Here is a 15,328-nt window from a genome sequence, read left to right as displayed (position 1 = left end):
GTTGCTTTCAACGGAGGAGCATCTACTCCACTACGGCACTTATTGGACTGTATATATATATATATATATATATATATATATATATATATATATATATCTTCTTCAGCTGTTCTTTTAATAGCACCATGTTGTCTTCCTTATTGAATTGTGGTTTCTCTTATTGAAACAAAACTCTGTCTTCTCACCTGAGATTCAGTTTCGCAGCAGATATTGTCGTAAACACATCAGCTTTTTAGCTATGCATCAGACTGAAGCAAGTTTATGTGTTAACAGTGTTGCTTCTTGCAGTGGTGTACCTATGGTAGTAAACCTCTTACTCATTTTACCAGGCAGGGTCATTGCAACATTGTTTATTGAGTAGCTGTATACGCACTGTTTTAATAATGAAATAAATGTGTTAATTTCAGTTTTGCATTAATCCTCCCCATTTGATGAATAGTATCAGCTTGACTTTCCTGCATAATTTTGAGTGATTTTAATTTGCATTTCATTCTCAGTGTGCTACTTGTTCTGATCCAGGTAATGCCTCATTTTTTGTCTGATTGCAGACATATGTCCGGGATATCTACCCCTTCCGAAGGTCAGTTTCACCACAGCTCAATCTTGTGCACATGCTTCCAGAGAAGGGTCAGGAACTTATACAGAAACAGGTTAGTAACCTGAACTTTATACTTTTGTAGCAATCTTCATTGGTTGAATTTTCTTTCTCTTTCCAAGTGTATGTTTGGATGCACTGAGTATTTTTGTAGAAATTAGTTTAGACTTCTGTTCCCATCATTTGTAAGCAGAGCTGTCTATGTTCATAGGCAAACTAGGCAGCTGCCATGCCCTTTGGCTTGGGGAGGTTTTATGATTTTATTAATTAGTTTTCAGTTTATTTATGGGGGAGATAAATAAATTAAACAGGAAAGGCATCCCTAGCTAAATGGTGCTCCTATAGGGGAAAGTATTGACTTCTTAGTTGTTCCTGTGTTATGGCAAGGATTAAAAAAAATTGCAAATTTATTAGCCAGGTGCAATGTAATTGGTCAATCAATTTGTTGAGGTTTTTACTCAGTGACACACAAGAACCAGTAGAAATCCTGCACAAGTTAAACAGTTAACTTACTTTGAGATTATAACAGAAGAAACGGCCTGCAATAATGTGATTTTTTTTTAAGAACCTAGCAGGATGTTGTCATTTTCATTCATTCCTTAACTAAAGGGTCTTGAATTTGACCTCGGACCAGCTTAAACGCATTTCTTCCAGAGTCTTGGATCCAACTCTCGAGCTTCTCCCCTTACCCATAGTGCCCCTAACTCCTGTATTATCTCAGATCTTGTTTGCCACTTTTACGGTTAAGACATGTATCACACTCTTTTGAGCTTGAGATTTATTATCACAGAAATTTTTGTGATTAAAAGTAGAACTTATTTAGTTTTCCTTTTATGTGTTTTCTATATTTCTGTATATCCCTATCATCCCTTTATGTGTACACCTCAGCGACCTTTGCCTTACGGTCACTCAGTTATTTAGCACATTTTGCCAATTACAGAGAGACTTAGTTAAGGAACTCTTTAAGTCTAGTACCAGGTCCATGTTGGTGGATGAACAGATACAGTTTTCTTCGCAGCTGGCCACCCTTCATTCGATCTTTAATGCTTTCATAAGGTTAATCTCTCCTGCAGCTTGTGGATTCAGCCATAGCCATCTTGCTTGCATGTGGTTGTGACTTTGTGAAGCCCTTGAAGTCTTCTTTCATCAGTACTCCCTTTGACGGATCTTCTTTGTTTGAGCCCACATTAAAAGAAACAATTTCCCGTAGTGAGCAAACTGGAAAGACCCTGTCTGCTGTGGGAATCCACTTTTCTGTCCCGCAAAGATCCTTTTCTAAAAGTCGGCACTGTGGAAAGAAGACATGGGACCTTTTCAAGACTCAAGAAGGGAAATTTCTCCCAGAGGCAGAGGGGAAATTCTAGTGAAGATGTCGTTCTTGCAGCAGAGGGGGTCTACAAAATCAAGGGTATCAAGATTCTTTTTCAGATAGACCCTTTCATTTTGCCAGGAGGATTGTCTGAGTGTTCTTCTCGGGAGGTAGTTGAGGGCACTTATCTTTGCACCCGGAAACCTAGGCATCCTTCACAAAAGGCACTTGGGTGCAAAGAATTATATTCAGGGGATATTTCTTCCCCTTTTGACAAATTCCCCCACCCAAACAGAAAAATCTCCCCAATTTTCCACCCAGTCAGCAGGAGTTATCGCCTCTAGAAGTTCAAAAGCTGCTAGAGAAAAGGGTCATCCAGGAGGTCCCACCAGACCAGAGAGTATTCAGAACTTACTCAAGGTTCTTTTAATGCCAGAGAAAACAGGGGCGCTTAGGTACATTTTGGATCTCTGCAGTCTAAATCGGTTTGTTAAGAACTCTAAGTTCCTGTTGGGCATGGTTGAGTCTATTCAGCCTCTTCTGCAGAAAGATGATTGGATGTCCTTCATAGATCTCAAGGGTGCATGATATCACATCAAGATGAATAGGTGCTTCCAGAGATATCTGCACTTTTTACTGAGGGCCAATCATCAGTTCAGAGCCCTGCACATTGGGCTCAGTACAACCCCCCGGGTTTTCACCAAAAGTATAGCAGTGATAGCAGCACATCTGAGACTACTCAGATTCTGAATGTTTTCTTATCTAGGCAACTGGCTCCTCACCTCCCCAACCAGGCATCTCCTCAAAAAAGCCAGGAACTACTTACTCCAATTGTGCCAGTCTTTGGGGATCACAGTCAATAATTCCAAGTCCCATCTTCAGCTGGTTCAAGTCTTGGAGTTTATAGGAGCTTGCCTGGACATAACCAGTCAGTTGGCCTTTCTTCCTCCAAAACGTATATAGACCTTAAAATTGCATATCAGTCAGATTCTTTCACATCCTACTCCACCAGAAAAGTTGGTTCTTCAAGCCTTAGAGTCAATGGCTGCTGCAATTACCCTGCTACCAACTGCTAGTTTCCTTGTGCAAATTCTTCAATAGATTCTAAGAGTTTAGTGGTCGATTCTCCAACAGTCACTGAACTATTCTGTAAAACTTTCTCGGATTTGCAAAGACTCTCTACTTTGGTGGATTCCATCCATTGAAACATATCAGGGACAGTCTTTTGTACGTCCACCCCCAATGGCCACGGTGACTAAGGACACCTCCCAGTTGTGGTTGGGGGGGCATTTCTTGGACAGAATGTTCAAGGTGCATAGTCCCCGGAAGCGACCAGTTTGCTTATCAGTGTCCTAGAGAGCGGTCCTTTTAGTGTTGCAGGCCTTTCAGAGCTCTCTTACTCTAGGGTCAATTGCTGTATAAATGGACAACATGCCTGTGGTCTGGTGCGTCAACAAACAGGGGGGGAGCTAAGTACTACCCCCTTTGCTGAGAAGCAATGAGAATGTGGCAATGGGTGATCTCCGGCAACCACTTTCTTCTAGCAATACACATTCCGGGAAAATCCAGCGTTCTAGCTGACAAGCTAATCAGGACTGTTCTGATACCTCATGGGTGGTCTCTCAACCAAAAGGTGGTGGAGAGAATCTTGTGTCTGTGGAGGGTCAACTTTACTGTGACCTCTTTGCCTCTCCCCTGAACAACATGTGCAGCAGGTTATTTGCCCTAATCCTCCCTCAGGGGGAGTCACAGAGAGATGATGTAGTCTACGTTAGGCCCTCTAGTCTCTTGTACGCTCCCCCGCCCCTCAAATTTATCCTCATTGCCCCTTATTGGCCTCAGCAAGTTTGGTTCCCCTTTCTGTGGTCTCTCACCTCCTGTGTCCTCCAGGGACACTGGACCCCAGTGCAGATCTGATGTCTCATCCCACAGGGATGGTTCATGCATACATACCAGGTCTCAAGTTGACAGCATGTTTTCTCCAATTCCATTTCCATTTCCAAGCCTGGCTGTCTCAATATACCGCATATACTGTGGCAGTAACAGAAACCTGGTTAAAACCATACATATCTGACATTGAAGTTCTCCTACCCAGTTACAGTATCCTTTGCAACTATAGACTCCACAAAAAAGGAGGGGGTGTAGCATTAATTTATCGTGACTCCTACACTATTACTATCTGTCAAAAAACAGTCCCTAATTTTGGAAACATTGAATTGCTACGTACAACCCTTTACATTAATGGTAATAAACAATTATGTATTGCTGTACTATATATCCCAAGGCCAAAATATCCCTACACTGGAAGACTTTCTATCCAGGGCTAACCACAATATTTCCTATGAAACTATCATTCTTGGTGACACAAATATTAATTAGTAAAACTTAATCTGTAACTCCCCAACAAATAGTGTTAACCTGTACAGTTTTACACAGCTTATTACAAGTCCTACATGCATTCAAGCTACCCAAACAGAATCAATCTTAGCCTGGATGCTAGTCACTCACCATCATAAATACTCAAATAGTGATACCCACCCCAAACCCTTAAGGGACCACCTCCCAGCCTTTGCCCATAGAATACAAATTCAAATCCCCAGAACCCACTCCTACAGAACATCTAGAAACCTTACCAACTTCAACCAAAATATATTTATAAATACCCTAAAGGGTCACAACTTGAACCCAGTAAAAGTATTGCCATTGAATGTTGCTGTTAACAATTTCAACAGATTATTTCTTGATACACTTAACAGCTTAGCCCCAATTCTCATCAAACAGATAAAACAGCCATGCCTCCTGGCTAGCAAAATATACTAAACAAGCTCTTCTTTCTAGAGATTGAGCTGGGAAGGAATGGCAAAAAAACAAAACAAGAACCCACTAAATGAAACTATTTACAAACAACTCCGAAATAAGGCCAAATAATTAGTCACCAGTGATAAGAAAAAATATTTCTCTGTATAATTATCGGCCAAAAACACAATCTAAAAAAGGTCTGGAAATCACTTTCCTTCCTACTCAATCCTGGAACTTCACAAAACCCATCCCCTTATCCTGACAAAAGACCCACAACAACTTGCCAATACATTTAACTCTCACTTTATCAATGCCATCCTAAATCTACTCAAAGACACCTCTCCAAATACTAACCCAACAGTTATAATCTACAAACCCCTTCAAATCTTAGGGTAACCTCAACTCCCTTTCTTCACCCACCAGCAAAACATCTAACTTTGCCCCCTCTACTCCTCTTTTCTCTATACAACCAGTATCCACCTCTCTACTACTCAAAACTTCTCAGCAAATTAAAACCGTGCTCCCTCTCCACAGACAATCGACCATCCGAATATCTTAAACTTGCAGCCGAAGTTATAGCTTACCAGTTAGTATATTCATTAATCGCTGTATCTCAGAGTCATATGCCCCCCAACTTTGGAAAAAAATCCATCTTTACTCCATTACATATAGGTGGATTACCTATGATCTCTCTAGTTATCGTCCGATTTCTATACTGTCACTACTATCAAAAAATTTAGAAAATGCATACATACCGAACTTTTAAAGCATCTTTCTGATAATAACTTCCTTGAACCTACCCAGCATGGTTTTCGCTCCGCACATAGGACAACTGCATCCCTATTCTTTTTTACTGATACTGTGAATAAAGCCCTGGACGCTGGCCTACTTACCTCAGTCATCTTATTAGACCTATCCAAGACTTTTGATACAGTGTCACACTCTAAACTTTTGCAACACTTAGAAAAACTAGGTTGCTCCGCAAATTCCCCAACATGGTTATCTAGCTATCTAAATAACAGAAAACTATCAGTTAGGTGGCAAAATAAGCAATCCGAATACCTGCCCAATAATACAGGAGATCCCCAAAGATCTATTCTGGGGCCACTCGTTGTCAGTATATTCATTATTAATCTTCACAAAGCATCCCAGCAAAGTGCACTCATCCAGTACACCAATGATTCAAATATCATCTCCTCTTCCACCAATCTCTCCAATCTCCAAAATATTACTCAAAATGCCTTTACATCTGTTAATACCTGGCTAAATGATGCACAACCATTACTGAATCCCACAAAATCCAAGCTCCTGATTTTCTCAACAAAGTCTCCAGTTTCAGACTTCAAACTTTTCTGACAAAACAACACAGAAATTGAACTAGTGAAGACAGCAAAATTATTAGGCATAACTCTTGATGACAAATTCACCTTCGAGCAGCATATTCTCAATACAATAAAAAACTCAGTTCAAGCTTGGGAAACTCTATTGTCAAAAACTCTGTATGGACAAGCCAACTAATTAAAACTTGCTAACACTCTGCTTATCCCTTCCATCGTCTATGGAAGTCCCATCTTTACTAATCTTCACACATCCCTCTCCAACAAACTGCAGTATTGCTATTATAAAATAGCAAAATTTGCCTCTGGGATGTCTTACCGCTCACACCACTGTCAAGCCATCTCTGAATTTAATTGGCTTGAATTCCCTGTCTACCTACAGTGCACCCAACTAACCCTTGCACATAAATGAATATTCAAATCTAATAACTGTTCTGCACTCTACTATAGCCTACAGTCATACATTCCATCATGTAACCTACGGTCTACTAACAAGCACCAATTAAGTATAACCAAACCCAACAAAAGAGCTAGTCAAAGCGTATATTCTCACAGCATTGCTAAACTTTGTAATGATCTCTCTTCTTTCATCACTCAGGTAGATTTTTTAAAATCTTTTAAAAGCGCACTAAAAGACCACTATCTCAACAATCCTGTCTGTCACTGCCTAATTAAGTCTCAGCCACCATAAACTTTCAAATCTCTACCTTTTTCTTCCATAATACAATTATTCTGTTCTTCAGATTACTCCTAGCCAGTCACTGCTAATTAAAAATATATATATTTTTTAAATCTGTATTTGTTAATATTTCATAATATCTGTTTTGTTGACAGAATGTTAATGGTGTATTGAACTTACTTTCGCTTTTGTATTTATTGCAGTAACCAAGTAGCTGTTTTAGCTTTTGTAAATATCCATGTTTATTATCTTTATTATCTTTAAACAATTTGTATTAAAATGTTTGTGGAGCTTTTCTCCCTGGACCTCCAGTGAAAATGGGCCATCTGACCCAGTGGACTTTCCCTGTCAACAAATGTCAATAAAATAAAATAAATTAATAAATAAATAAATAATAATAATGGCTAGACATCCCAGGCTTTCTTCCCCGCCAAATTTTAATGTCATCTCAAAAAGCCTCAACTAGAAAAATATATAGAGTCCACAAAAATATCGGTAAGGTAACCAAGGCACGAAGTTGTTGTTCAAACACAGTCAAAACATCGATAGAATCCAGTATACTTTTATTATAAGTAGGTAAGCGGTTTCATGATAAATATATCACGTCTTCAGACCTTTAAAGAAAACATGCTGCCATCTCCATTTAAATATACTTAAACCAATAAAAACATAGCAATTAATCACTTAGGTAACCATCCTAAATAATTATATAATTATATATGCAAAGACATGCTTTATTTAAAACTACATTTAAGACCATATTTGAAAACATTTCAAAATACTTTGATTACAAATACTTTGATTAAAAACGTATGTATAGAAAACATTTAATATCTAACATTCATAAATAAATGATGATTTCATTTAAATAACCTCCTATTCTTCAAAACTGGCTTAAGTCGTATCCTCTCGTTAAGGCCCTTCCCTTTGTTAGCCCTTGACCTAATGATCCATCTGGTTTCAGAGGTCTCAGTTTGATTTCTTATATCTCCACCCCTATCACTAGAATTAATTTTTTCAACAACTAGAAAAGTAAATTTATGGTCATTCCTTTCAGAAGATATGTGTTTGGCTAATGCATTTGTTAAAACCCCATTCCTAATGATGAGTAAATGTTCTGTGATCCTAAACCTTAGCTGTCTGTCAGTTTTGCCTATATAGAAGGCAGAGCATAGTTCACAGACAGCTAAATAGATCACATGGTTCGTATTGCAATTTGACACCACATTGAATCGATGTGTACGCTTAGTATCTGGATGTATGAATGCATTATTCTTATTACTGTATTACATTGGTTACATTCACCACAAGGCATCGTCCCCTTCACTACTGTCATTTCTTGTCTTTTATCATTGTGTGGGTAGCATAACTTCCTCTTCAATGATTTCTTTGTTTTTAAATATAAAATTTGGATTTTCCCCGACAACTTGCTTAATTTCCGGATTCTGAGTAAGTATGTTCCAGTTCTTTTTAATCACACTGGTTACTGTGTTCACATCACTGGTATAATAAGTTGAAAACCTAACACATCCTTTCTTTTGTTGGACTAAACTTCTTTTCCCACCAAATGATGAGAAATATGGTTTCCCTATATTGTCCCTCCATAAAGTAGCTGCATCCAGGACGTCTGTAGTTGTGCTATCAGCATAACCCCTTTCATTGAATCTGAATTTTAAATTAACTAATTCTTTCTCAAATTCATCATCTCTAGATGTTAACCGTGAAGTTCTAAGGGTTTGCCCTTTCACAATATTCCTAAAAATATGTCCTGGGTGCATGCTACTTCTATGGAGTAAGGTATTCCTATAACATTTTTTCTTAAAATGCCTAGTGACCAAACCACTCACTTCATCTTTGAAAATCATTATGTCCAGAAACTGTATTTCTTGTATTGAATATTTCATTTCAAATTTAAAAAAATCAGTACTGTTGCTAATCTCTGAGACAAACTGACTTAGCGCTGCTATACTGCCATTCCATAGCAGAAAAAGATAATATACAAAACATTTGTAGAATCTGATCTGGGGCCATTTTTCATTATGAAGCACGTTTTTATTTTCCCACTCGGCCATGACAAGATTGGCATAGCTATTAGTGCTAGCCGTGCCCATGGCCACCCCATCTTTCTGCATAAATAGCTTCCCATCAAAGCTAAGCACATTATTGGTTAAAACCAATTCCATTAATAGACATATTAAGTCTATTTTTGTCCCATCATATTTCCCTTCCTCCAATAGGTATTGTCTCAAAAATTCTAGCCCATACCATTCGGGAGTGTTGTTTCATACTGCTTATTAAAAGCATGTTGATGTAAAGCCTGCTCCATCTACATTTTATTTATTCATTTTGGGGATGCTGTTGAGCTCTTCGTTTAGAGTGCCATTTTACCTAAGGTTACCCCTGTTTGTGAGTTACCTAGGTTCAGAGTCCTGAAGACAGACAGAACAAAATTTCAGTCCAGTGAGCTTACCCAGCTAACAAATTATTTTTATTTATTTATTTTTTATTTGAAAAAATGAAAACCAGTCTGCGTGCAGCCGCTATTAACCTCCAGGAACACATAGACCATGAATAAAATACTGTGTTGTGTGTAAATTTTTTTGTGTTGTCAAGCATTTTAATCCTGTAGAATTCCCTGTTTACTGTGTGTTCTTGGAACTTATTATTTTTTTATTTATTGATTTTTTAGCTTTTATTAAGCTCTGCAGGCTTTTTAGGCATCAAGTCAAAGGTACCGACTTGTTGTGTGGATAGAAACATTTTGAAAAAGAAAATGAGGACTTAGTACCAAGCTCCACCATCCCTAACATGTCTTTTTATAATGTGTTGCCCCTTGTATTTATTACTCAGGTTTCTGTACAGATCTGTTGCTACATATAGATATTTTCAGTTAGGCTTTTTTCCCTTAAATGCCGTGCCGAATGAGCCTCACACAGTAAATCATCTTCAAGGCCTCTAAACCTCAGTGTCAAGCAGTGCGTCCAGGGCGGCTGCCCCTTTTACCTTCTTTTCCTTTGTTACTACCATTCATTAAGGGAAAAGTGCTAGGAGCAGAAGAAACAAATCTTCTAATGCTATATTGAATGATAGCTTATGTACGACACTGGCCTCCCATGCTCAGTGTCTTCTGATGCTAGAAGCAGTTGGTATGTAAATTTTGTTGTATTTCTTATTTAAGAAGTGATGAGAAGTGCTAGGTCCTAAACACAGTACAGCATAAAATGAATAAATAATAATAAACAAAACAAGACAGCAGTGAACATGTTCAGTGAAAAGATAGTAGGCACCAACAGAAATGTCATAATTAATATGCTTCAAAAATTCAACCATTTGAAAGTGCTGAAGGTGTCCTGGCAGGGTCCAAATAAATCCTGCTAAGAAGATGAAACTTGAGTAACCTATTGGAAGAGCTTGTGGATTCACTTGTCCATATCTGGGAAGGGTGCTAGTTCCACATGTCTGGAGAAAGATAAGAAAATGTTACGTGACCCAGTGTTTCAAGTCTGGGCTGTGGAATAGCCAGCAGTCCCTCCCCTGATGATCTGAGATGCCTAGCCAGGACATGTGGTCTCAGCAACTCCTTTAGGTAAGCTGGACTGCTATTATGAAGAGCACAGTAGGTGGGGGGTCAGTATCTTGAAGACACTGTGCAGCGACTGGAGGCTAATGTAGATCCTGTATAACCATCATTCTGAATTAGTTAGATTGGTTCCAGGCAGTAGTCTAGCCAGTGAAATCTGCATCCACTACAAACAAGCCAGGTTTATTACAGAAATCCAGGTGGGATAGAACCAGTGCATTTACTACTGTAGCCAGGCCTGAAGATAGTATAAATTACTCAGTCTCAGCAGTTTTCCCAAGGTATAAATGACAAGAGATGAATCTGGTTCCTCAGTGTCAGTCTGCCTTCAAGAATCACAACCAGATTATAAACCTGAGATACAAATTGCTATGTACTGTGGCTATATGTAATAGGGGTTAAAGCAGTGGAAGATGTGAAGAGCACATAGTAGCATAAAGGAGTAAGGTCTCAGTATTTGTGGGTATATCTTAAGATGCTTAAGGCTCATCCAGCGGACAATGAAATCCATGCAGGCCTCAAGAATAGTAAAATCATGACCTTGAGAAAAGGAGAGAGAAAAATTCACCAGTATAAGATTGCTAATCTATTCCTTTACCCATAATAGTCTTCTGTAATGACATGAAAACGACAAGGGACCGAAGATGGAACCTTGAGGCACACTTCCCTCCAGTCTGTGGTGTGCCTCAGGGTTCCATCTAATAACCTTAGACACTACCCTCTGGGTGTGACTGGAGATGCATGAGGAAAATCACTCCAGCATAGTGCCTGTAAACCTAAAATGGTATTTCATGCAGAAGATAAGGATCCTATTATCTATAGTGTCAAATGCAGATGCGAAGTCAGGTAGGACAAAGATTGACTACTTTCACTGAACTCTTATCATAAAGAGTTCATTTACTAATCTTATGAGGGTAGTATCAGTACTGTGCCTAGATCTAGAACTGTACTAACAAATATCCAAGAGGTCATTGGCTGCCAGATAGGAATATTTCTCCACAAGAACAACCATATCAGTAAGCTTTCCTATAAATGGGAGGTTAGAGGATGGACGGTAATTTTCTAGGCTGTTTGGATCAAGGAATGGATTGTTGTGATAAGGGGTTACAAATTCAACTTTTAAAGATGCAGGAAATACCCTGAATGCAAAAGATCTCATAGTCTGGAAAATAATTGGACCAAGGGATACACTTCACACATGTTAAAACTAGCCTAGCACAGCCTGGGTCCAAACTGTCTCATCTGTTCATTCTACATTTTGCATTCAACACGGCTTAATGATGATCCATATAGTTATACTCATTCCAACAAAAATCAAGACTATCTATGTCCTAATATGTGAGTCATAGGCAAAGGATTGCCTAATCCTAGCAAACTTATTGCAAAGAACCTGCAACTTTCTGAAAATATTCTTTTGATAATCCTGTAAGTTGCAAGACAGGCTGGGTTGCACAGCCTGTCATCCACTTGAAAGTGTGCATCTGGATCGTTCAACACAGCAGAGATTTTGATTGAGCCTTGTTACATGAATATTATGTGCTTGGTAACCAGAATAATGTTGATCCAGAATAAGTTTGTGATCAAAAAGGCCCAAACTTCACCATTTGTGCTCCAGATTCCATTTAAGCTTATGTTGTAAACACAGCTCATGGCCATACCACAGCTTATCACTTGTGACATAAGCAAACATACATTTATATAACATTTATATAAAAGTAATTAAAGCATAGTAAAGTTCAAATTTACAAACATTATTTTGTATAGAAGATCATATGTGATGTACAGTCAATCCAACATTATATACGTTGTTCAGTTCCTGCCTTCTGTTAAACCTCATTCCAACTCCAAAATATTTTTCTGCGTGTGTTGTTCCCACAATTTCCATTTTTTTATGTGATTTACTCCTACTCTTTTCTAAAGATCCTAATTCCTTATCTCTTTTGCAATATTTACTACTTCAAGTATGGTTGGTTTAGACCTTGATTCCCATTTTCTAGTATTTGATTTTTTTTGGCAGCCACTAGAGTTAATCTTAACAAGGCGTTACTATGTCTAGGCAATTCAAATTCTGTATCCCAACTAAAAAAAAAAAATCATGTCCTTAGTTACATTTGTTTGCCCAGTACTCCTGACAGAGCACTCTGTAGAGGATTTTTAAAGTCTGCCAACTGATTACACTCTGAAAACATATGCTCCCAGGTACCTCTTTCTTCCTCATTATACCTCTAACATTTGCCTTCTACCTGAGGAAAAATTCTTTGGAGTTTTCTTGGGGTGTAAAAGTACCTATACAAACACTTTCAAGGAAAAAAACTTAAATGTTCTAGACTTTGTTGCATATATGGGAGGAGCCATACATGTCTTCCCATTGTTTCTTTTTGAATTATTTAATGTCTCTTCCCAGTCTTTTCTGATCTCCTCTGATTACTATATTTACAGTACAGTATTTTATATGCCCTACTAATTATCCTTTTTAACAGCAGCTTATCATCAAGTTTCAACTAAAAACTCAGTCAGTGCAGGTCTTTCACTTAGGATTCCATTTCCTTTCTAATTGTTCTCTGATAGCAATCCCTGATAGGAAAGGCAATATCTAGCCTGTAGTTCAAATGTCTTCTTGGCCTCTTCCCATTCTGTCACCTTTCCCGCTCTAATTATTTGCCCCCAATACTTGGTTTCTTTACCAGCTTCCTGTAGTAAATTCTAGCCCCACTCTTATTTATTCTCTGTATCTCTCATTGTAATCATCCCAGTTGGCAAAAATCTTCTTTTTCCATTCTCGTAATGGATTATTTCTCAGTATACGTTCTGCTACTTTATGAATATAGCATTATGTATGGCTATTATTCTCCTTAAGGATTTGCATTTAAAATCTCACTCTCTCTCTTTCCTGAACTTCCCCCTTGCTTCATTATCTCAACTGCAGACTTCTTGACTCCCACTGAACATTTTCTGAAGGAAAAAAAGCTAATATCCCTGCATCTGCAAGAAATATAGCACTTCTCATAACTTTCATTATTCTGTCTTATTTTTCAAGCCTACTTACTTACAAAAAACACTTCTGTTTATAGCTTAATACAATCCAAACATTCATCTTTGCAAAATAAGACCAAAAAATCTCATCTCTGCATATAATACAATCACTGCACTTATACACCCCACCCCCAGCAGCCTAAGGTAAGGTTACAGCTTATTAATTTAAATTTGCTTTTGTCCAGTCTTTCTTCTCTTTTTACATTGCAAAGCCTGTTATTTCTTGCATCTAAAAAAGTACTTGTTTGTTGCATGTGATAAAGATATTAATCACTGAAAAGACTTCCACTACCCCATATTTAAAATACTTTTGACTACATACTATACAAAACTGTTTTATTTATTTATTATTTTTATTTTACATTTGTTAACCGGGGGTGTCTGACTGAGCTGAAAAGGCCCTTTTTCAGCAGAGGCCCGAGGAGAAAAGCTTCACATAGAAAAATTACAGATACATTTAGATATTTAGACATGATCAGTATACACACAAATTACAATAGACATGCTTTTACAGTGGTATGCAGCACATGAACAGTTACAGTGTAGAGAACAAACAAGAAAATATTAATTTAAAAATAAAGTTAATTTATAGATTTGTGGTGTACAGTTGAAATTTGGAGCATAGGTAGAATACATACATATTACACAGGTACAGTACATACATTGTAGATTAGCCAGTGTTTGTGAATAAGAGTTAAAACTATTATCAAGTATTTTAGGTTTAGTATGTGTACCTTATCTTCTTTCAGTAGCCTGGGGAGCAATCATGGCACTGCCAACTTTGTTTGAGATGTTGCCTAATGAGGTTGTTAAAGGAGGCTTTGGACGATGTGTTTTGTATGCTAGTGGGGAGAGAGTTCCATTTTTTAGCCACTGAACTACTATATAGTGTGCCTCCAAAGCTATTGTAGCTGTTGGTGACTTCTAGTAGTAGTTTTCTTGATGATCTAAGAGGCATTTTGGCTGAGTGATGTTGTACTAGGTTTGTGAGGGCAGGACACTTACTGGGGAAGTAATAGATAGAATGACAGAGGCAGAGCTGATTGTAGGTTAGGAGGTTGGGTAGTTCAAGCCAGTGTAGCTGTCTCAAAGCAGTACAGTGATGAGTTCTATATGAGCAATTTGCAGCAAAGCTGGCAGTTCTGTTATAGCAGGCTTCCATTTTGCTTAGTTCAGTTTTGTTGAGATTAGTCAGAATGGGAGATGCATAGAGTAGGGTGGATAGAAGTTGGAAGTGAGCAACAGCCAATCTTGTGTTGTTGGTAAGAAATGGTTTGATATGGTAGAGTGATCCCAGTTTGGCATGTACTTTTTTAATAGTTAAGTTGAGATGACTATCAAATTTTAGGTGGGAGTCTATGGTTATTCCCAATAGCTTAGCCTGTGCCACTGGAGCGATTGGAGTAGCGTTTGTAGAGTAGATAGTGAATTGACTGTTATCAGTGTTTTTGTTAGACCTGGTTATAATCATAAGCTGAGTTTTCATTGGATTGAGGATGAGTTGGGCTTTGGTAAGGTAGTTTTCAGCATACTGAATGATATGCATTCTGTGTGGAGGTATGGAGGTCATTTGTAGAGATTTGGAATAGTAGTGGTTCTAAGATAGAACCCCATGGGACTCCTATAGTTATGGGCAACTGAGGAGAGAGAGAATTTTTCAATTTCACATCTTGGTACCTGTCAGTTAATTAGCTTTGGAACCAGGTAAGAGTGGAATTTGATAGGTGATATTGGTTTAGTTTGTTTAGCAGGATTTGGTGCGAAACTGTGTCAAATGCTTTGGACATATCCAAAAAAAGAGTTGACACATGCAGGCCTTAGTTTTTGAGACAGTTTACTGTGTCTGTGAAGCAGAGGCGGGCTGTATTGGTACTATGGTCAGGTCTGAAACCATGCTGAGTAGGTGACAGGATGTTGCTGTCTAGGAGATATTTTAGCACCTGGGTATGGATGCATTTTTCTAGGATTTTGGCCAGGGTAGAGAGTAAAGCAATGG

At 38.2% G+C, this 15,328-nt stretch overlaps 1 protein-coding gene across 1 annotated transcript in view; it reads left to right on the top strand.

Annotated features, from left to right (window-relative positions):
• UNC80 (unc-80 homolog, NALCN channel complex subunit) overlaps positions 1 to 15,328 on the top strand; it is a 5,631,640-nt gene that overhangs the window by 4,279,043 nt on the left and 1,337,269 nt on the right. Inside the window, exon 43 of the mRNA XM_044060513.1 lies at positions 549 to 650. Coding sequence (XP_043916448.1) covers positions 549 to 650 — 102 coding nt within the window. The remainder of the gene's footprint in view (positions 1 to 548; positions 651 to 15,328) is intronic.

This window comes from Protopterus annectens, chromosome 2.part0 (genome assembly GCF_019279795.1).
Source record: "Protopterus annectens isolate FY-2018-M chromosome 2.part0, PAN1.0, whole genome shotgun sequence".
NCBI classification, from domain to species: Eukaryota; Metazoa; Chordata; order Ceratodontiformes; family Protopteridae; genus Protopterus; species Protopterus annectens.
This window is presented reverse-complemented; position numbering and strand designations above follow the sequence as displayed.